This window comes from Aphelocoma coerulescens, chromosome 12 (assembly GCF_041296385.1).
Source record: "Aphelocoma coerulescens isolate FSJ_1873_10779 chromosome 12, UR_Acoe_1.0, whole genome shotgun sequence".
NCBI lineage: Eukaryota > Metazoa > Chordata > Aves > Passeriformes > Corvidae > Aphelocoma > Aphelocoma coerulescens.
The window spans coordinates 15,943,045-15,966,788 of NC_091026.1; the positions used below are offsets into that span (position 1 = coordinate 15,943,045).

The 23,744-nt window shown below is 45.6% G+C and overlaps 1 protein-coding gene across 4 annotated transcripts in view; it reads left to right on the forward strand.

Annotated features, from left to right (window-relative positions):
* The first annotated feature begins 4,852 nt into the window (after nt 1–4,852).
* The window catches only part of LOC138117311 (monocarboxylate transporter 2-like), a 35,145-nt gene continuing 16,253 nt past the window's right edge, over nt 4,853–23,744 (forward strand). The window contains exons 1-2 of one of the 4 annotated variants that reach the window (XM_069027452.1): nt 4,853–5,107; nt 5,336–5,593. In XM_069027452.1, the coding sequence (XP_068883553.1) occupies nt 5,377–5,593 (217 nt within the window). In that variant the 5' untranslated portion in view covers nt 4,853–5,107; nt 5,336–5,376. Of the gene's footprint in view, nt 5,108–5,335; nt 5,594–14,419; nt 14,525–14,590; nt 14,769–15,037; nt 15,286–23,744 lie in introns of those variants that run through there. The other 3 variants (XM_069027450.1, XM_069027451.1, XM_069027453.1) reach the window with 3 other exon arrangements.

The window sequence follows — 23,744 nt, forward strand, 5'->3', positions numbered from 1 at the left end:
AACACGGAGATGGAAGGAGAGACAATATCTAACAAAGGCAAATCCATGTTTTGATTTGGTAAAGCACCAGTCTCAAATGGCTCAGTGCCAAGGGAACTGTTAAGTATCCACAAGCAAAATACAAAGTACATTTTTGGAAGTGTAGAAGTTAATTTATTCTGAAAATCTAAAGGAACTCCACCTTTTGCAATACCATTTTTTTTACAATAGCATTCTTCCAACACTACACCTTTAGCAATATATGACTCCCACGAACTCTAGCTCTGCTGTGGTTGCAGCCTCCTCGACAGGCAGCTCCTGGTGCCCTCCCATGGGGTGGAGCACAGAGGACCACATGCACCTCCAACTGTCTGTAATCAATCCCCACAGCACCTATAACTACCTTTAAGGATTTACTAATTTTAGAAGACAGAAGAAGCACCAGATATGCTCGTTTATATTTCTGGTTGTAAAACATTTTTAGAGAGAGTAACTGGTAGGAGCCATGACTGGTGAGGCAGAAAGAGCTGGACCACATGATCGATCAGCCCAAGGTACGTGCGATTGGAATTCTCTCCCTGACTCTGAATTACTGGTGGGTGCCTGGGGAGACAAGCATGGAGCTGCCTGTCAATACTTCCCAAGCTCCAGCAATTTGCCATCTGCAATGCCAGAGGTGACATCTCTGTGTTTGATAGCCCTCCATGGATTTCTCCCCAGAGTTTCTCTTGATGTCTTTTGACCACTGGAAACTTTTTTTATCAAGCTGTTACAACTGCCTGGTAGAAAATCTTTTTAAATGGGAGATGTGTATTGTGTGTCCTGTGTTGTGAGAAGAACATTGAGCTGGCTGGGAGAGCACCATTTGCAGCCTTGTGTGCTAGTGCAGACTGGGAACTGGTGTGTGGGTTTGGGCATTCCTTGTGTCCTCACAAGGAAGATATTTCTGCTGGGGCCATATGAAAGAGTGTGGATGACTGCATGTGGCTATAAGGCAGGAAATAGGGCTACAAGAGATGCTGACTGGCAAAGTTAACTTGGATGTATCATTTTTCTGTCTCCATTTACCTTTCTGATGAATTTTCTACTCAGATTGGATAAAAACATTTCCCCAGCCCACCTACAATCATTTTTTTTCCCTATTTTTTTAATGTGCTTCAGTAGTGCATTGCAGCATTGGGATTATAAACGCGCCAGGGGAATGTTTTAAATCCTTCAAATGGGGATTTGCAACATAAATCTGGTGGAAACATTCCTCCTGAAATTGGGTTACATTAACCTTTACAAAGCATGGACTCACATTGTGGACATTGCTCATTTAATAGTCCAAGTCAACTGCTTGGTACCTGGCAAAGAAAAATCAGGAATTTTCTGTATCTTTTCCCCTCACTCCAGGGTGACATTTACCCCTTGCTATGTACTGTTGTGGCTTGCCAACCCCTTCACTTCTTGGGTGATCAAAATCAATCTGATGCAGGATTTTGGGTGACCCAGAAGCCATGCAGGAGAACTTCAGGCAGAAGGGTAAAATGCCTGTAGCAGGATGGGGAAAGACCTCCATATGCAAATTTCCCTGGAGGAGAGTGGGAGCAGAGCCTGCAAAAATATGCTGTAAAGAAAGAATAAGTTAATATGTACAAGGAAAAGCGATATCTGACAAATAATTTATCAACATCCACAGGGAGGTGAGAGATGCCAGCATTCCAAGCACTGCAAATGGAGAGTTTGCCCTGGATTTGTTCCTGGTGGGTGATGGACCACCCCTGTCCCAGAGAAGTTAATGTGAGATACAGTAGCCTTTGGATGTAACAGGTGGCACAGGGTGTTCCAAGTTACAGAAAGGCTTTACATCTGAGGGTAGAGCCTCTGATCTCAACCCTTGATCTCAGCAGCATCTGGGGTGGGGGAACGAGGTCAGCAGATGGCTTTAAAAGCGAGCAGGTCGCTCCCAGCGGAGCCAGCAGCCAGCATTACCGAGGGACGGGAGCCCGAGCCGTGCCTGCCTTGGCCAGAGAGGGAGCAGTGCCATCAGACAGTGGTCAGTGAGTGTGTGTGTGGTGGCATGCTTGGGTTGAGGGGAACTTGGCTCCATGGAGTCCTTGGATCAGCAGGTGAAGCCGCATTAGACTCAGGTTTCATTTATCACGGTGCAAAAAAACAGCCCCAACCAAATAAAACAAGTGGTGTAGAAAAATAATTGTGTAGTCCAAGGATAGTCCCCAGTTGATCTGGGTTACAGAATGAAGACTGTGATTGTATGTGTTGGTTCCAAAAGACAGCAATTCAATAATCAAGGAAAGAGGATGGTAAATGTCAACTGGATTGAGATGCAAGGGCCTTGATTGTGCAAGACACCTGGAATTACTTTATTTCCAAGTTGTTGTCAGTAGCCTTAGAGAGATTCCCAAAGAGGACTGAAGAATAGTGGAGAAAGAATCCAGGATACCTGTCTAAAGAGTAAGTCTAAATAAACCAGCTGGAATAAAGCAGGAAGCCTACAGGGAGTGGTTAGTGGAGAAATGGGACATCCAGACTTGTTTGACTTCACAAAAAGGAAATAGGGGTAAAATGAAAGAGCTGACAAGTAAATTTGTGCCAGACAAAGACAACTCTCACTTTAAAACTGCAAAGTTGTGGTTAAGAGGATGGCAACAGCAGGGGTAATGCCTGTGAGAGAATGGTCCTGAGCCCTCCTTAATGCTGATGTCTCAGAAAGCAGAGTGCCACAGGAGAAATGACGGGAGACTGGGACTGAATCGCATCACCATCTGCTGATTGCTCAGCCTTTTGAACCCTCTAAAAATAATCCCAAATTTTATAATCCCCAAATTGGATTCCCTTAAATCTTCCTCTGGAAGCCTTGTTTTACAGTTGGGGAAGTAAGATTCAGCTGGTGTGATTTTTATTTTTGACTGTACACTACATTTTCATGTAACTTTGGTTCCTCTCTTTGGTTTTCTGTATTATGTAAGAATTTGCCTTGATATAGAAAAGATGGACAAGGATCTGATACCGTAATCTGATTTTATGATAATGTCTTCTCAATATATCTCCCATTAAACATCAAATCAAATTAAATGCACAAATATATTCATCATAAAGGTGGTGTATAATTAGTCACAGTTTTAGAATTGGTAGTAATAAAAAATAACCTTTCTTTTTAATCCTATGTATAAAGTTCAGGCTCAACCTTTTTTAAAGGACTAACAAAAAAATTTGTATTTGAGGGGCCTGAGAATTTTGCATATCCTAAATTTTGGTAGACTGTGAAACAATATATTTGTGAATACCAAACGTAATGTTAAATAAGGAAACGTGTCCTCATTATAACCACCCCTTAATCAGTTTTATTTTGCCTAATTTCAGTACCACTAGTATATGTCAATATTTTTGGGATCTTGGTATTCTCCATAATATTTGAGTGGCCTAAATTGGGTAGAATAACCGCAAATGAAAGAAGCAGTGAAATGAAGTGCAATTTGATGAGTAATAAAATCCCTTAAACATCAACAGACAGGCATTCCAACATCAGCACTATTACTTTTTAACTTAGGTTTTCCTTTTAAAATCTCACCTTACAGTAGTGAAGTAGAGTTAATGTAATTCTAAAAGAAAATGATTTCTTTTTATGGAAAGACTTAGGTGATGGGTATAATAGACTGCATCAGAATGTTCCATATACTGTGGATACCTGTAATGGAAAAATAATGTTTCACGAATATCTATCAGACCACTTTATTACCAGAGCAAGGGAAACTTGCAAGTACAATCTTCCTTGATCCTGAAATTAAAACATAGCATTCCTCATAGTGTAACGGGGTATTTTCCTTGTTATTTATCATTTTACTGCAAAAGACTTAGTTGGTCATCTCTTGATGCAGCAAAGAAATGTCAGGAAACCCAACAACTTGCCACCCTGGATATTATCAAGATAAGCATTAGAGTTCCTAAAGACTGGATTTATTAAATATAACATTTTGGGCTAATATTTTTTCCAGTTGCAGTCAAGTTCCTCTCGTGTTCCAGTGAAATCCTTGGCAAGGGGTTGGAGATGGATGACCTTTAAGGTCCCTTCCAACCCAAGCCATTCTGTGATTCTGTGTAAACAGCAGTGAATCCTCTTGTGGGTTTTAGTGGATCAAAGCTTGGAGCCAAGTGTGGGACAGTCTCTGTCCTGTTAGACTGGCTCTGACCATACCTCCTCACCCACAGAGGCAGGGAGTGGATGCCAAGGGATGAGGGTGAGGATGGAGCAGGTGTGTGGTGATCCTCTCCCTCTCACCCTCTGAGGGCCTCCAGAACCAGCAGTGGTGTCTTTAGAGCACTGAACATGGGCGTACATGAACTTCCTTTAATTAAAAATAAATGGAGATGAATGGTCTCGGACTCTAGCAACAAAGACAGTGAAGACAGGCTATGGCAAGAACAAAAATCAGCCATTATCTTTCAGGGCAGGACTGAATGATTTCAATGGAGGTCTGACTATTTAGCAAAGAGATTCTAAAACTCATCCCTGATGTATCTGAAAGACTCATAGAAAAGAAATGTATGTTTTACTTACTTTTCCTTTTATCCCCATTTTATTTTAATGACCAGGGAAAATGGGAAGAATGCAAATGAGTGAATGCCCTCTTTGATCTGTGTTGTTCCTGAGCATAATCTGGTAACCTGGCAGGCATCAGGCACAAGTGGAATTGCTGCCCCTAAGAAGGAAGAAACTTCAGCCCCTTTGCAAGCAGTTGCTCAGTTTGGTTGTTGGTTTGAGGGAAGCAACAGCCAAAAGAGTCCTGTCCCCCTGCAGAACAGGGGAGCTGGGCCCACTGTGGGGCTGATCACCTGCTGTTTACATCATGGGGATTACTCTTTTGAGCAGGAATAACCTGAAATCATGAGGACTTCCACCCACACCTGAGAAGTACACAATGAAGGATTCACCCTAAAAAAGGTACAACCACAGCACCGGGTTCTCTCCAGAGGGACTGTGACAGGAGTAACCTCCAGAAGCCATCTCCTGAGGTGGACACAGAGCCACAGGCTGGGTGTGAGAGAGAACAGAAAGTGGAGGCATTGACTTCATCTGGAACTGAGGTCTGTCCCTGGACATGGAGGCCATAGGAGTATTTTGAGGGTATGTATTTAAAATACAGGTGGAAGAGCTGGACAGGGTTACTGGAGAGGGAAGGGTGACCTTGGTTGTGTTAGAATTGAACAATAGAACTGTTAAAAGGCAGCAAAAGGATTAAGGCTTTAAGAGTGGGTGATTCTCTGTACCTCTAAATTATTTTATTTTGCTTTAAAATGATGCCTGACTACATGTTATGCATATTCTGTACAACACATCTCCTCTGCTCTGCAGGACATCGGGAAGCAGGGTTTGCTCTGGAATCTGCTCTGACCATGTCTCCTCCAGTCCTTTCAGACCTGGGCTATGTCCCCCCTGATGGCGGATGGGGCTGGGCAGTGGTGTTTGGAGCCTCCATCTCAATTGGGTTTGCATTTACCTTTCCTAAAGCTTTCACAATCTACTTTAAAGAGATCCAAGCTGTTTTCAGCATCTCCTACAGCCAGATTGCCTGGACAACATCCATCATGTGTGCTACCACCTATGGAGGAGGTAAGTGAAGCAAGGCTGTATCTCCTTTGGAAAGAGGAGATCTGATCTCTACACCAAAAGGGGAGAATGTATTTCTTTGAGAAAGTTCTTGGAAAGTGCTTACTCTAAGTCTGGCTTTCTGTTTTCTGATGATATACATTGGCAAAACTGAGAAAACTGATTTTTATATTGTCAACATATATGAAGTCATCAATTATTATTTCATCAGAAATCTTGCTATGCATGGGTGAGTGGAGGCTTGGAATTATTTGAGTGTGGGCAGTTATTTCAGTAAATTTAATCTTTTTTTCTGTTCCTATTCTTGTCTTTCCTCTTGAAACAAAAATGTGCTACTTGTACTCATGATTGCAGAGAAGCCACTGAAACTCAAAGCCCAAGTTTTGCTGACGTACAGACATGGAATATGTGCACTCATATCTTGAGATAGCATTGAAATATGTTTTTCCCTAAATCTGTTGCTAAAAATCTTGTTTCAACTGAGTAAGGGAGGATATTTTAGGCTTTTCTTTGCAGAATCTTTCTAAAAGAACAAATACATACACCAGTTTCTTAAATTAAAATGTTCACTGGGTACTTGAACCTTGGCTGCAAAAGTCGATGTTGTGGGAAGGTATCTGTTGTCCTCACAATGAAACCATCAGGTGAATGCTTCCCCCCGAGGGATGTTTCCCTCAGATACTGATGCCAGGTTATCAGTCTGCCCCTTGGATCTGAGTAGCTGGTTAATCTTGCTGTTAATGGTTAGTAGAGACCATCTGGTTTTAGGCTGTTGATGCCTGTGAGGTGCAGCTGCTGGCAGCTATTCCTGGGCTCTTAGCAGATCCTGGTGGCTCTTAGCTTGTTTTGCAAGGGTGAAAGGTAAAAGGATTAACACTTAGGAGCACAAGAATAGCCACCCAACTCACACCTACCCAAACTTGTATTCTCCTAAAACAAGTCGCTCGCACTCTTTGGGCAAGAGTATTACAAAAAATTTTGTAGATGGAGGGATCTTCTTGGTACCCTCTCACCTTCAGGACAGGGTGGTTTGGAGGCTCCCTCAGTCACTCATTGCAGAGATCAGGGGTACACCCTGTGTACAGAAGTCTTACACACTCATGTACTTTAGGAACTGGTTTTGCATGGCAAAAAAAAAAAAAAAGAGCTGGTGTGGGATGGATTAAGGTGAAGGAGATGTATGTGACCAGAGAGGTGTGAGGGATGAGCTGCTTGCAGAAGGAGCCTTTTCAAGTCTGGCTGGAGTGGATAAGACCATCAGTGAGGCAGATTTGCTGGGATCTTTGGGCTTTGCCCTCTGGTGCAGATGGACAGAAGGGGTCACTTCCAGGGGGAGTAAATCAGCAGCTCTACTGAACACTGATTTTTCCCTTGAAACAATGGCTGTGTATCCTCTGGCTGCGGTTTGGCTCTGCTGTTTTTGTGTCAAGAGCTGAGGAGGGCTGACAGAGTCAGAGCCAGAGACTGAAGAGAGATTCATTTAGAGGGTTCATTTCCTCAGGGTGGCTGTTGAGGGCCCTCTGGAAGCTGGATGTCTGAAACTGAGCACCAGATATTGGATGTGTCTCAGAGTTGTTGGGACTTCTGGCTTTTTATTCTCCACATTCCCTGAGTGAGGGCCCTCGACATCCAAATGGAAATACAGAGGAGAGGACAGCAAGGGAACTGCCTGTGGTATTGATGGGGGAAGAAGCCATTACGGGATGAGACTTGTGGCTTTCTGATCTTCCCATCTTTAAATACAGACTTTTATGAAGTCATATTGCTGCAGAGCTGTTATTATAAACTACAGCCATGTGTGCAAGTGCCTGACTTTCCCAGATACCACCTGTAACAGGAGGGTGCAGCACAAGCAGGAAAATATGAGATGCTGTGAAGCAAGTTGACTTTTCCTTTTCAGCATTGCATTTATATTCACACAGACTCTGGGCCAAGAACTCAATGCTGGTAGGGGTGTCCTGTCTCTTTCACAAACACCTGTGTTCATTGCTCCAAGAGCACCTTTCCTCTCTGGGGTTTTGTCCCCCAGACAGTACTTGTTGCTCTTCACCTCACTCAGCTTTTAAATCACTGCAGCATCTGAAATAGATCTTGGAAAAACACAAATCTGAGGAAAAAAATCCCTGCATACTCTCCTAGAATTAAGGAAGATCAAGTGTCTCGTCTGTTCTTGCACATGATTCATAATTCTGAACATTTCCCTGTCATGCTCTCATCTTTCAGTTTTGCTGCCAGTAACTGGTGTTGACATCTCCATAGGTCTGAAAGCAGCAGCATGCTAATAATAATAATAGAAGATGGAATGGCAATAAGAACACATTTAGGAGTTTCATCTCAGGGAATAAATATCTTTGAGTGCACAAGTAATTGAATACTCAGTTTGATCTTCCTTTCAGCTACAGCAGCATAAGTCTACAGCAATTCTGTAGCATCCAGTGAGGCTGCATGCTGTGTTTGAGGAAGGCACCAACAAAGCCTGCTCAGAGTGGTTGAAGGAATGCAGGGGATCCCTTCAAACCTCATATTTTATTTCACAAAATTCAGAAAAGCTGCAGCTAACTGTATATAAAGCAGTTGTTTAGGACAGCTTGCACTAGAGCAAATAGGAAAAAAAAGAAAGCTTCAACAAACGCTGAATATCATTTTGGGTGAAGCCTGGGCTGCACTGAAGTAATCAGGCATCTTGCCATCACCTTTAGTGGAGCCAGGATTTCGTCTTTGAGCTGCTGAGTTTGATCTGCTGAACTGTAGCACTAGAAGCCTGGCAAATTTCAGCCCTAAGCATTTTGGGAAAGGGGGCTTCCCCAAAGGTCTTCAGGAATATGAAGTAATGGAGCACCCTGTAAACCTTACCTAGATAACAGGTGCATCTTTAAAGCATGTCTTACAAGGAGTCCTTTGTGTGGAACTTAGGGGGCTCTTGGGAAGGTCAGTCTGTAAACCTGGGATTACAGCAGGCTTGAGTAAATACTGCACTTGGACCAAAAACTCTCCTCTTTTTGATCTTGTGGGGTGACAGGGATGTACAATGTTGAAAGTTCAATAAGTTCCTTAAGCTCTCTCTGTGTAAGACCTTGAAAGTTAACGCTAAAGCAGCGTGCTTGATCTGCTGGACAATGGTCAGCCAGAAGGGCAAAACAACCCAGAGAATTCAGGCCCAGGAGCCCGGCTGAGTTTGCCCCAGCCATCCTGTGCATTGCATCACCCTGTGTTAAGGGCACAGGGATGTTACTCACAGCTCTCTGCACCGTGTGATCTGTGCACTCAACTCCTCCCAGGTTTGTTTCTGTCTCTTATTTCCATATCCCAACGTTTTACCAAATTTGAAGGGTAATGAGGAACTTCCTGGCTTTCCTTCACCCCACCAAGAGGAGCTGGTTGTGTTCCAAGTAGCTGCAGACTTGATCCTGTTGTACTGCTTCCCACCTGCTCTCTTACAGTGCCCAGAGCCTCGCTGGTGGCAAGCACTGTGCGGTGCCAGCTGAGACTGGCTCCTGCTCAGAGCATCCTTGTCCTTGAAGCAGATCAAAGGTGTCCTACATACACACAGCAAACAGCAGTACCTGCTCCCAGAACACTGCAGAGAAAGATGTCTTGAGGAAACTCATGCCAAGAGGAGATGCCCTTATGGAGTTACAATCACTTGTCACAATTTTATTTGGTGGGGAGCCAAAACCCATAACAAAGCCCCAGCTGCTGCTTTATGATGTTTGTTCTGTACCTGTAATTGACTATCCCTCCATTATCTTAAAACTTGGGTGAGGTGGGGTTAATTTTTTTGAAAATACCTGTGTTATGTAATGACAAGGAGTACTATGATCTGCAAACAGTGGTGTTCCAGAGACTATTTGCAAACTGGTGTGCCATCCACCTGTCCCCAGGCCACTGACCCTCAATTCGGGCTTGGCCAACATTGTGCAATTCCAGGTTTTTGCTGCTCTGGAGTGGGAATCACTCTTCATGGTGATCCTGCAACATCTCTCCTCTCTCAAACCTCATGAGGGTTTAATGAGATCTAAAGCTCTCCAACTTGGTGAAGTGTTATTCAGGCAGCCTTGTGGCAGCTGATCCTTTTTCTGCCCTGTTGACAACTACTTGAGAGTTTACTTGGAGTTGAGCTGGAGGCAGCAGTGGTTTTCTGGACCCAGATGTGCCACAGCTGCTGAGGGCCATGCCTTGGAGATGGTGCTTGTGGGGAGGCTGGATGTGTCATAATTCATAGGATTAGTTTTGGCAGTATAAGCTGCAGATCTTTGCTAACCTGGCTCCTTTTCACTGAAGGGAGTAAGGAAACTCTCACAGGAATATTTCCACTGGAAATCACAGGCAGGCTAAGTGGGTAAGAGCGACTGGGATAAGGTGGGAGACCACACTGATTTTACTTTAACAACGCTAACGAGTCTTTATTCACTACAAGTTTACCTTGTAAAAAATGTAGGGACTCGTCATCCTGCGGTAAAACCTCACAGCAAGGACAGCAAGGCTTGAGTCTGGAACTGGAGAGCCACAGGGTGGGGAAGGCAGAGGTTTCCCTCGGCACACAGTGTCACCACTGGAGTCCCCCTTACTTCCAGTACAAATGCAAGAGTGACCTGCTCTGCTCTGGCTAATGTGTAATTACACCTTCAACACAACCTCCTGCCCCAGCTGTTTGTTTGCCTTTGTGTGCACAATCTTACATGCCTTCAGGCTCTGCATTCAGCAGTGGTTGGAAAAAAACACAGTATTTCTCCCCATTTTCAGCCATTTAGGGCTTGGCATAACCAGACTTCTGCCATAAAAGTTAATAGCTAAATTCTTGATGCATCTCTGAGTACTTCAACCGTGTTGTTTTTCCATTTCTATGCAGTCATTTTCCAAATATAACAGAGGAAGTTCCTTCTGGGATTAAAATGTAAATGAGACAAAGATGCAATAGCAAAGGAATAATTAGTTTTAATTCCCCAGTGAAAACATTCCAGTTATTAGATCTAGATTGTCACCATCTTTTTACCAACAAGAATGTTTTGGTTTGAGCTGCTGATTAAACTCCTGCAACAAGGGAAAAACAGAAGTGATGTTACTGCTTGGTTTATTCTGTTTTCTCCAGGAAACCAGCACATCCTGCAGTGATGCTTCATGTACCTGTCTGGTTTGATGGCATAGACACAGGGCTGGGGCTGTCTGAGAGGTTTCCTGGCTCTGGAGAGACTTATTTCATGTCATGAATCCCTCTGCCTGTCTGGAGTTCATGCTATTAATACCGGGGTTTAGCAAAAAGCAACTTTGACATTTCATAACTTTCTATTTTGACCTCTCCTTGACCCCCTTGTAAAACATTACTCAGTGAAAAATCCAGGAGGCTCTGCCAGCGTCCCAGGTGGTTTCAGTGCCAGCACTGATGTCACTTGGCTTTGTGCAGTGTCACCCCATCACCAGGTACAGGGGGGTGAGGGGCTGGTGGCTCTGCCTGCAGCAGAACATCTCACTCAGCAGCAAAGAGGCTGCATGGAAATTAAAGGTCCCCCCCTCCCAAATAGCCACAGAGATGTCAGGGGCTGTGGATTGACCATGTCTGACCAACACATGCCACTTGGAACATGTTGGTGGGGTGCTGCCTGCACCCCTCCTGCTGCTCAGTGCCCTAGGAGCCACCAGCCAGAGTTAGGTTCCCTTTAATTAAAAACTCAGGCATGAAAATATTAGTGGTAAATCCTTGAATGATGGAGTCTTGTGGCTAAACACTGAGGAATGTGTTTTATCAGCCTGTGTGCTCAGTGGTGGGGAGAACACAGGGTATAAGGGTAATTCTGTGCTTACTGGGAAGAGGAGTGATGCTTTGTCCCCCAGCTGGCATTTTGTGGTGGCATCTGGTTGGGGTCCAGGGACAAGAATTTTGGTGACTTGAACTCTACTCTCAAGTATTAATCTGTATCTGTATGGAGCGATCCCTTGGAAAAAGTTAAGAATTTTATTAGGAACATAAATATATGGGCCTATTTTTTGAGGACTGGGATGTCTCCTTCCTAAGACAGGTCACACAAGGCAACTGCAGGGGCCATTCTTTAGAATGGCACCCGATTTAGTATTTCTGGAGAAGGGAATTCTCATCTTCCAGTGATGGTATTGTATGGGTCCAGCCCTTTGGATTTGCAGAAAATTGCTGCCTATATTCTCATTCATTAATTCAGGAGCTCCATTTTAACTGTGGTTATGGACTGGATTTCACTGCTGCTGCATTTTATGAGCAAATGGAACATGACAGTAGAGCAGTTTTAAGAAATGGGGTGTGCCATTAAAGACCCTTCAAAGAAGTGCAGAGGTGCCTCTTTTGGCACTTAACCAGATGCTGTTTTCATGTAGCAGAGCTAGGTATGGATTTTTTTATTTAATGTGGAAGTAATTTCTAAAGACTTTAGTTGACTTGAAAAGACTCAATGAAGAAAAAACTCTGTTGGAGTTACAGAGCTGTAGCTCTTACCTTTGGCTACCATATAAGGCTTTGCATAAAATGCTTTGAATAAAATTATTTCCAAATACCAAAGTGGTTCACTGAAAATAAATAGAAATGTTTTCAATTCCTGAGGGAGCCCAGCGTTTTTCCCCCCACCCTGTTTTTTTTCTTCTTTTTCCAAGACAAGAAAAAACACTCAAGTTGTCCTCACTAGTCACTTTTGGAGGGAGGAACTTATGTGCTTCACTATACGGGTGGTGAGGCACTGATGCAGGTTCCCCAGGGATGCTGTGGCTTCCCCATCCCAGAAAATGTTCATGGCCAGGTTGGATGGGGCTTGGAACAATCTGGTCTGGTGGAAGGTGTCCCTGCCCTCCCAAGCCATTCAGTGGTTCTGTGATTTTAAATATTGTTCATCAAACCTTGGACTTCAATAAGTGATGGTTGTTAGTTCACTTGATTAAAAAGTCATGACCTGGGAACTGTCACAGAAAGCTTTGTGAAAACTGGAAAACGGGGAGAGAGGAAGAGTTTCAGATTCTGCTTGGCTCCTGGCCCCTGTTCCCGGCGTACCCCTCTTCTTTCAACAGCTCTGGAGCGGAGCTCTGGGAATTACAACAGCAGCCACTCATTTACATGGAGTGCTGTGATAGGGAAATGAGTCATTTGAAAAGGTGTTTTGCAATTTTAATCAATTTTGTTGCTGCTTGCCAGCAAATTAAAAAACCTGCCCTCTAGAAAGTGTCTGCTGTCAGAGGATGAGAAAGCGGAGCCTGGTCCCGGGGGAGAGTCTGTGGTGCCGACAGGGAGGGGGAGCACTGCCACAGGCAGCTGCTGTGAGCTGAGCCCAAGACTCCCTAAATCGCTAGCCCGGCCTTTTTGACCTAGTGAGCCCAGGATTTCCAGTGTCATTCCCACCCCCTGCCCTCGGGCTGTTCTGATTTGCTTGTGAGCTTCTCTTCAGAGCAGCAACAGCAGTGCAAAAACTTATCACATTTAGACATCTTTAGAAATCATTTGTTTGCCCCCAATATCACCTGTTGCAACTGGTTTCCTGCCCCAGTTCTGAGTTTGCCACGAGTTTGTGTGAAAGTTTACCCAGAGGTGCCCTGCTGGGGTTGGCTGCTTTTAGCATGACACACAATTTAGTAGTTCTGGAGAAGGAAATTCTCATCTTCCAGCTGAGAGTTCTCGCTGCTTCCATGGCTGGACTTGTATTTGCTTCTTCATCCCTCTGCTCCCTGAGCTTTCTGTGTGTCCTCCCACCTTCCATGCTGCTGTTAGGGATGTGCCAAGTTCAATCTTGGGTGTGTTTATTTTGTTTTGGTCTTGTTTTTGATTTTTAACAGAACACAGAAAGCAGCTGCTGAAACAACTGAATGCTGGTATCTTCACAGCCCATAAAGTGGGTCAAGGCTGTACCAAAAAAAAACTCTCCAAGTCATCACACTGTGATCCCACAGATGAGAGTAAAGGTTTCTGGTCATTTTGAGTTTACTCAGTTTTATAGGAAGAAAGAAAGGGCAGTAATAAAATATCTTACAGTTGTGAGGAGATTTTAAAGCTCCAGATTAACTGTGCCAGGTAAGCTGCAGAGCAAGGCCCTGATTTTTCCCCCTCTCAGTTGCTTCATCATGCGTGGAGAAAAATGGGACACACACGGGGCTGTTAGTTAAGCCAGGGGGAGGCAAGGTTGAGTAAGACACAATGTTTGTGGTGAAACTGGACCTTCCCAGCCAGAGCAAACACGGCTTAATGTTTTCCCAACCAGAGCTCCATGTAAATACTAGAATACCCAGCAAACTGGTGGACATGAACAGGGGGCAGAAGTCTACAATGATCACAGAATCATAGAATTCTGAATTGGGTTGGATGGGACTTTAGAGCCCATCCTGTTCTAACCCCGCTGCCACCTTCCCCTATCCCAGGTTGCTCCAAGCCCCATCCAACCTGTCTTTGAACACTTCCAGGGATGGGGCATCCACAGCTTCTCTGGGCAACCTGTGCCAGTGCCCCATCACACTCGTAGTGAAGAATTTTCTCCCAACATCTAATCTAAACCTCCCCTCTTGCAGTTTAAAACTGTTCCCTCTTGTCCTATCAGCATCCACCCGTGTGAAAAATCACTCTCCTTTTTTTGTTTATAAAACAAATATGTTATACATGTTATAGGGGCAGGAGAGCAGCCTGCAACTTGGTATGGAGGAGACAAGAGGAGGGGATGCAGGTGGAAACACAGGGGAAATAAAAAAGAACAATTTGCGTTTAAGTAACTGGGGGTGGTTTAATTAATGCCCGCGGCGTGGCTGGTGCTGCTGCCTCGGCTGGGGGCGAGGAAACACGAGGGGACAGGGTGCTGGAGTGAGGGATGTGATTCCCGTGGGTGTTTGGAGCGTGTCCCCTGGGCCGGGGCGGGCTGGTCCCGCCTGGGGCGGTGCGGCCCCTCCGCCGCCCCGTCCCGTCCCGCGGGTCCAGAGCCGCGCCAGCGCCGCGCTCCGCAGGTGGGTCCTGCCGCGGGGTGTGCGGGCTCCCGCGTCCCACGCGTGTCCCGGGAGCTCGGCAGGCATCGGGGGGGCGGAGCAGAGGGTTGGAGCCGCTGTTTCTGGTTTTCCCCACTTCCACGTGGCATTTCTGCCCCGTCCCGCTGCCCCGGCACAGCTGCCAGCGGCTGGGGCTCTTTGCGTTCAGTGGCCACGCAGGGGGCTCGGGTGGGCTCCACACTACGCGGGACTCACTAGAATGAAGGTGTGTTGGGGCGATGCTGCGCTGCAGGATAGGGTCCGGGGGAGCAGCATGCCGGGACTGGGGATCTAGGGAGCAACACCCCAACACTGAGGTCGGGACAAAAGTAGCATCCTAAGACTAAAGGTCCAAGGGAGCAGCATTCTGGGAATGGGGGTCCAGGGGAGCAGAATCTCCTTACTGGGGATCTGGGAAGCAGTATCCTGGGACGAGGGGGTCCAAGGGAGCAGCACCCTGGGACCGACCCCGCAACTCTGCCCTTTGTATTCCAGGGCTCCCGGAGGAGCGTGGGCCCCCCCGGCCATGCCGGCCCCCGCGGAGGCAGGGCGAGCCCCCGGCCCGCCGGATGGCGGCTGGGGGTGGGTGGTGGTTTTCGGCGCCTTTGTCTCCATCGGCTTTGCCTACGCCTTCCCCAAAGGCTTGGCCATCTTCTTCAAAGAAATCCAGGATTTCTTTGGCACGTCCTATAGCGAGATCGCGTGGGTCTCCTCCATCATGCTGGCCACGACATACGGTGCAGGTGAGTGATCCTGCACCAGCCCCTGGGGCACGGTGTGTTGTAAGAGCAGGAAAAAGCTCTTACAACAGCCAGAAATCTCCACTCTGGGCCAGAGTAGAGGGAGAGCAACCACAGTGTCCATCTGCATGGGCACCATCCGCAGATTTGCCTTCTGATCACGTTTCCAAATGTTTGTTTAGGCAGACAAGTAATATGTAGAGCCTAAGGGGCTCCTACCCAGAAATCAGAAGATTACCTATGAAAACTTTCTATGGGCATCAGGGAAAAAGCCCTGAGAATAGGCTGGTGTGAAATAACTGGGTCTGGGTTTCAGCCAGAGCTGAGCGTGGAGTAGAATAATAAATGAAGTAGCTGCTTGTTTATTGTGGCAGCTGATAATCATGGCAATGAAATTGCCAGAGTCAGTCGTTCTTATCAGCTGTAAAGCAGTGCATGTAACTTGGCTCTTTTTTATGATTTCAATATCACTTTCATGACTCAGTGAAATACTTGGGCTGCCCTTGATTAAATCTGCAATTGGAGGTGGACAGGAACCACACTCTGCAATTGCAGAGTAAATATTTCATCAATATTTATCCTGTCTATTAAACAAATTCTGAAAATAATCTTTGTTTTTACAGGGGCTTTTTTTCTTCCCCTTAATAATGCATTGTAGTGCTTTTTGAAGAGCACAGTTGCTAAAGAAAATAAAGTTGTTTTGTATAAGTTTGTAAGGTGGAAATGAGGCTTGAGTCAGAACCTATTGTAATCCACTCTGTTGTAACCCAGACTCGCTCCTACAGAGATGAGCTCTGCAAAAGCTGAGTTCCTATACAAGAGCCCACAAATGGAGCACTTGGAGGGCAAAACCCAAGCAGTGATTTAGAAAGAGAAATCCCCAGCTTGTGCCAGTGCTGTTGTCCCATTGGCTGTCCCATTACACTGCAGTAAATGTGCCAAAGTAGTCGCCTCTGAGCTGGGGGCTCCCTGGCTGCCTCTATGAGTTGTTCGCAGCTCTGCTTTGTCTTCCAATATAAAAAATGTTGTCCCCTCGGCTGTATGGAAGAGATGCTTTGTGTCTGACCATGACCAAGTGAGGAACATGCTCTGCAGATTAGCCTTGCACCTGGCAGCACCTTAAGTTGCTCACAGGGATTTAGATGGGGAGCTTGAGCCTCTTGGGGCTCAGCTCATGGCCAATGAGCTGGTGCTGGAGCAGGTGAAATGCTGCTCTGATCACCTCTGCCTCCTTCCAACTGCTCATTTTCCACCCCACCTTCTTCTCTGTCTCTCCAAGAGTTCAAGTCAGTGCTGTGTGCTCTGTACCTGGGATGTTGTAGTGGACTTTTATCCTAATTAACTGAGCATCTCCTGCCTTTTTGCAGGAGCTTTAACTTTACCCTCCCTAATGCTATTTCAAGATGATGTGGGGGATGATACAGCTGAATTGCAGGTGACTGTACCTTTGTAGCTTCACACTTGCCTTGCAGCTGCTCAGTTATGTCCAGTTACCGGTCGTCCCCTCCTCTGCTCTGCTCTGGAGTAAGATTGATGCTTGTTGGATCCTCCCTGTTTCCACAGTGACCCTGGCTGTGGTGCTGAGTCTCACAGTGGCTGCAGACAGGGCTGTGGTGGGAGCTGGAGGAACACAGAGTCAATGAAACGTGGGTGCCCAAGAGCGTATTTAACACGTCTGGTTTGATTGACTGGGCATTTATTGCTGGAGCGGGGTTAGCTTATGAATGACTCCAGTGATTTGGAAATTCTCATTAAAGGACAGTTCCTCTGAGTTGCCCAAGTTTTGCTCTACTGGAGTGCCTGTTAGAGCTGTGAGGCTGCAAAGCTTGATTTACTCTGCTGAAAAACTAGAAAACAGTTTAACACTGGATTTTTGCTAATCTTTCTGAAAAAAGAAATTCTAAAGACACCAAGCTTTTAACATACTCCTGAATAACTAACAGAGTTGTTAGACCAGGTGATTATTGCCATAGCATGTCCATCTCTTCCTTTCCCAAATCAGTGGTGATGCAGAACAGTCACAGGCTGTGTGGAGGTGCAGGTGATGCTGTCTGCAGCCATGTGGGAACCGTGTGGGGGCACTGAGCATCTCCTACATGAAGAACATGTTCCCAAGGGGCTGGAGGGGCCAGTGGTGCATTTGCTGGTGTCAGGTGTGGGCATCAGAGCCATGGAAGGAAATCCCCATGAGGACTGACCCACCCCAGCTCCCTCCATCCCCAGGAGCATCACGACTGCCCCATGCCCTGGCAGGGCATGCAGAGGCCAATGTTTCCACTGACCACAGCTTTTGTTTGCAAACATCCCCAGGACACAGTGCCTGGTTTCCTGGGTGTTCTCATTGGTCTAAGGTCTTGTTTTTTGGCTGTGCTGCTTACAGTGTAACAGAGCTTATGTTTGCATTTCATAAATAATGCAAATGAAGCTTATTTTCTGAAAATACATGAACTAACCCAAATCTCCACTGAGAAGCTGTGTTGACTTTGACAGCATGGATGCAGATTTACAGTGACCACCTGAGGCTTTGCTTGTAGCACCAGAGGAGTTCCAGTTTTTCAGACTAAAACTGAAAATCAGCAGCCAAGACTGTTTCTGCCCTTCACTTTCTGCTGAATTCCCCCAGGAAGTTGTTTTATACCAGCCAAGGCTCTGGCAATATATATTACAGAAGTTAATGTGTCTTATCCCCCAGTTTCTTAATCTGAACTAGGTTGCAGAAAACAATTCTGTCACTATAATACAAGTAGTAAAACAGATTACTGTGCAGTAAAGTGGATAGCCTAGACTTTATGATGGGGTACTTGTAGTTCTTGCCAGAGCTCTTGTTCAGCAGTTCCACATTTCCAATTGCAGAGGGCAGACTGGGAGGTTTGAGAGTGAAGAGCATGAGGGAACATTGCTTTCCTCTGACCAAATCCCACAGGCTGAAGCCCTATCAATCTGATAAAGAAGGATTTGTTTTACAGTGTTTCTTCTTTTTTTTCCTTGTCCTAGGTGAGGAGCTCATTCCTTACCTCAAATGAGAAAGGTATTACAGAACAGAGTCTTTGATATATGGAAAGAAAAGGAAAAAGGATCTGATCAATGATCTTGGAGGTCTTTTCCAACCTTAATGATTCTCTAAGGGACCAGGGGCCATGGCAACATCCTTCCCTAAAGGTGCTTTCAGCTGCACCTCAGCACTCAGTAACAGGCTCTGGGGGTCAGGAGGACCCAGCAAATGTCCCAAAACATGATGCACCACAGGGCACTAATTGTGCTGCCAGATGCCCTGGCCGTGGCTTCTTTTGCAAGCTGCCTTCTTGGGCTTTGCTATGCCAACACAAGACCAAGATTCCCAAGGTTTTGCCTCATGTTCGGGGGTGAGTTTTGTTTAGGAAACAATTTCATTGCAAAGCCAAAAGCCTTTGGCCTTTGCACCTCCCAGTTTGGGCTGTGTGGTGGTGCCAGGTTCACAACACTGAACTGGGCTGCCCTTGTCCCACTTCTAAGGGTGATACATTTCAAGCTAGGCCACAGATGTGTCCCTGGGGATAGCCATTACCAAGGGAAAGCAGGAGGCAACTGAGCTCTCAGGAAAGAAAAGATAAGCAGTATTAATTTGCTAGTAAATTAGTTGCCCTATTCAGCATCAGGGGAAACAGCCAAACATTCTAAAAATAAGAAATAGTGATGCCACTAATTTAATAGCAGCAATGTTCTTGTAGCTGTTACGTTCTCCTGTAAGGCTGTAAAAGAGGTAAGGATTGTGGGAAGAAATAATGTCTTTTATTATGGCCAACTGTTAGAGCTTGAACAACAAGTCAGCCTCCTGGCACATGTGCCAGAATAGAGGGAATAATTTAATACTAGGATAGGATCTGCATTTTCATTTTTTTATTTTTTTGATGGTGACTGTGTGGCCAAATGCTTCCTTCATCTTTATAATGGAATAACAGGAATCATCCAAGGGAAACTGAAAGAGCAGATCCTCCTGCAGAGTAATTTCAACTGCTTGGCTTGAATAGCTGGGGCTACACCAGGGGACGTTGGAGCATCTTTTTAGTAATTTTGAAGAATTTCACTCTTTTGCAATTGCTGTGCATGTTTGTATACAGCTTATAGGGGTAAATAAATATGTGCTGCTTCTGTTGTCCTTTAATACATAAAAAACTCAGTTGCATCAGCACCATGCATTGTTTTTATTTACAATGTACTGCAGTGGAGTCTTGTTTCAGCCTCACTATATCCTGCTGTAAACGCCTCCCCAAAATCTCCAGGGTGCTGCTCTAACACATCCATATTTCCATTAAAATTAAGGAATCACCTTCTGTCTATTTTACAAAGACAGCATCAGAGAGCCACATTTCGCAAACACAAGAAAATTTAGAGTGTTTCTGGTGAAAAAGCCTCCCCCTGAAACCAACCAGTGTTTATTAGTCTCATTATTTATTGGTTTGTAATCTGGTGAAGATCAAATTACCTGAAGATTTAATTCTGGAAATGCTCCACAACAGAATCTTTTCTCCAAAGAAACTTTCTCGCAGAGCTTGTAAGTGCTTAATAGAGCATCTGCTAAAGCAGCAAGGAAGAGATAGGGAAGCTGAAAGTCCACCACTGACCTTGAACATTTAATCCAAAATTTTATAGCTGTGTTTTATTACACTGCTAGCATGATAAATTGCAGTGACAGGTTTAGAAAGCGCCTTACAACATGCAGTGGTGTAAAGCTATATTAATAATGAGTTTGATTCTGCAGTTTTTAACTTAATCAAAACTGCCAATGTTCTCTCCTGCTCTGGTCCAGACTCTATCAAAACCTTCTCTGTCTCCAGAAGAGCCCACCCAGGGCTCTCCACCCATCCCAATTGCCTTCAAATGGCTGTGAAGCACCACAGCACTACGAGGGGAAACTGAGGCATGGGAGCAAGGTGGGTTTTTTCATGGACAAGGTTATGTTCACAGCAGCGTCACCTGTGTCAGCTCTCTGTACTGCTGTACTTACAGCACTGGTTCAACAAACATTCATTCTCAAGTGGGGCTTTTACTAGGATTTCCCTAGGCATGTGCTTTTCCACCTGGGTATTTTTTGGAGGCTGAAACAAAAGGAGGAATATTTTTCTCTCTATTCACAGTGGATACCCAGCATCCTGGCTTAAGCCCTGGCAGGTGCTCCTTGGAGCTGCCTGATGCTGGATTTCACCTTTCTCTTACCTTCCCCACCTCTTGGGGTCCCACTCAATCAGCGTCCCCATGCTGTGGAAACAAGACATCTTCCTGTGCAGGGGCAATCCCCAGGGTAGCAGCACCATTACAATCCTGGATTTTGATAAGAAAGCTGGATGAGGAATGATCTGATTTCTGTAATGAATGGTGCTGCAGATTCATATACTTCTCCCAACTCTCAGAGAGCACTCCAGCTCTGCAAGGTCACCACATATGGGCTTATATTTTTTATTTTTTTAAATAGCTCTGTTCTACTTAAGAGCGATAATAGCACTATAGGTTCAGGTGAAATATTTCTGTGTTCGTGGACTTGGTCACAAAGCTTTATCATTTTGCCCTTCATTGGAGCTATCAAGGTCACCAGGCAGCAGTAATAGAGATGTGATGGACTTAATAAAAACCAAGATTAATAAGAACTAGGAAGAAGGAAGTGAAGAGTTTTGGTTGAGGGGTTGTTAATGGTGTTAACAGGAGTAAGTTCTAATCCATTCCCCCCAAGTGGAATTCAAACATGTGAAAGGTTCTTTCCCCAGATGCCAACCTGTCCCAGAGTGTTGCAGTTCTTCTGCCCCTGGATGGGCTCTCCAGTGTAACTGGTCTCTTGGTCAAGTCATGTAGGGCTTCCCAGGGGTGGGCAAAGCCCTTCGGACATCACAGGCAGGCAGGGGCTGAATTGCTCGTGGAGCAGCGTGTGAAGAGTGGTAGTGAAGAGCTGTTGACCTCTGGGAATGGCTGTTCCAGCCACACAGGGAACTCCTGTTCTGCAGCTGGGCTTCCAGTGATGGAAGGGATAAAAGCCAGTGGTCCTGCCAAGGCAAAAGGACAGCTAAGGAAATCACGGGAAAGCAACTCAAACACCACGATGTCATGACCTTGTGAAGGTGAGCGGCTGTGATCTGCTGTGTGGTGACATCCAGACCTGCAGCTGGGGAAAGCACTGAGTGTTGTCCCCTTGCAGGAGAGGTTATTTAATTGCCTGAATATGAAGTGACATGAAGGACCTTGGCTGCAGCCCCGGTTTGGGAGCTGTTGGCCTGTGGCTCCTCCGTGTGCCGCAGGAGCAGCGCGTGTCAGCTGGGTAATCTGGAAATTGAAATGCCAGAGCACTGATCAGATAAGATTGCTGGATAAGGAGGAGAACACTTTGTCTTTCAGAAGCTTGGGCCTTGTCTGCTTTGTTTTTCTTCTTCTTTCTTTTTTTTTTTTTTTTAACATCAGGCTGTGGCAAATGTAAGTGTTTCTGATGGGAGGTCAGGGTCCCTGTGTTCCCAAGGGCATGCCTGGTGGGTGCAGGGGAGGAAGGATTGCTGCAGCCTGGTTGCTGCAGTGGATCATTGCCCTCACTGCCTTCCCATCTGAATAAGGTGCCAGTCCTGCCCAGAGGACCCAGCACCACAGGACTGACCAGTTTGATGACTGCATAATGTGTGTCCAGACAATTTCTCCCATGCTTGGCTTATGTATCATCTCACAGGGTTTGTGCTGAAGCTGCCGCCATTACCCCTTAAATGAACTGACTGTTTTCCTCACCTATGAGGAAGCAAGTGAAGCATCTCTGGGGCCAGGTTAGCTGTTGGAGCTGCTGTGCCATGTGCTAGATTTCAGCCTCCTTATTTAAAATTGATTATTTGCAATGCAAAGTGACACTAATAGAAGGCATCAGGGTGGTTTGGGTGTGGACAGGTCTTTGGAAGCTGCTCTGTCAGGTCTGGCAGAGGAGTATTTGAGACTGTGGTTGTTACCTGGGGCGTGTGCTTGCCACTTGTCCTCGGTGCGTGGCCATCCTGTCTCCAGCAGCACTGCCTGAGGAAGGACTGATTGTCTGTGGGCTCCTCAGCCAATGCAGGTGCAAACCAAACCATCTGAACCAAGCAGCTGAGACTAATAACACACTTCATTATTGGCAGGTACCACCAGTTGTTCTCTGGTGATCTGGAGAAGGCAGGTGCAGGGCTCAGTCACTGTGGGGCAGTCGGGGAGCAGCAGTTCTCCCCGCTCTGGTGACACAAACACTTAAAAGCATGAGCTATCCAAGTCTCTTCTGGCATGACAAAGAGTGAAAAGCTGCAGGTTTTAACCCTCTCATCCCTTTTCCCCCCACTTGCAACTGGGCCCCGTGTTTTCTCTGGCTACCTGCCTTTCAGGCTGTGCATTGTTACCAGGGGCTGGTGGCTGATCCCCCCCGTCTCCAGAGGCTGGTGTGTTCTGGCAGCACGTTAATAACGTGGGGGCACTTGCTTTCATTCTGGGGGTAATGAGGAGGTTGCTCTGTTACAATGGGCTGCTACCCTGGTGGATAAATTACGAAGCCAAAGGCAGTGTTGTTATTCCACGGAGGGAGTGAGATTATTACTGAGGAAATTGCAGGCCTGCTCCTGTCGTTGTTTTACTACTGGTGTAATAATAGACTTTGTTTCATTAGTATAAACGATTTCCCCCCCTTTCCCTCTCAGCTGAGTATGTTGCACTCCTTATGTCCCTAGTGATTCCCCACAGTCAATGGCAATCATGGCATGCTGAGTTCCTATTTGTGTTTTCATAATAATTTGGAAAAAATTGACTGTCTGAGCAGTTCTTTTGGTGCTGACCAATGTCCCTGTGCAGGAACAACTCTTTAGAGCCACTTGCCACTGTGGAAAAGCAGAAAAAGCTGAGCTGCATGTTGCAGCCCCAGCAATGGGGGCACTGGTAGTCCCAAATCTTCCAGCACTGTGGTCCGTGCAGTTGAGTATTTTAAAGTGTTGCTATGTTATCACCTGTGTGGTCATCAAATGTTCTTACCAGCAGACCTTGAACATTTGCAGTGGCTCTGTGCCACTTTACACTGTCAGAAGGTCAGTGTTGTGAAACCTGGAAAAAAACACACATTGCTGGAAGCCTCTGGGTTACAGATTTTCAGGGCCTCAGCTCTTAGCTGCTTATCTGAGAGCCTTACACAGAAATATTTCAGCAGAAATTCATCCAAGACAAGTTCCACCAAAAAGGAGGAATGCTGTTAGTACTAGGTTAAGTCAGAAAAAAAAGACAAACCAAACCTTACAGATAAGGGATATCTGAATATACATGGGGTCAGAGGTATGGGAGAGAAGAATGTTTTAGTCCCTATTAGAAACACATCAGTGTTTCACACTGGCACTGGAAGTTTTGCAGCTCATAAAAAATTCATAAGGCTTGTTGAGGAAAACAGGAAGGCAATTCAGGTGTCTATTTTTTGAGCACTGTCATACTTGCAAGAGTTTAAGCCAGTCTGGATTGAT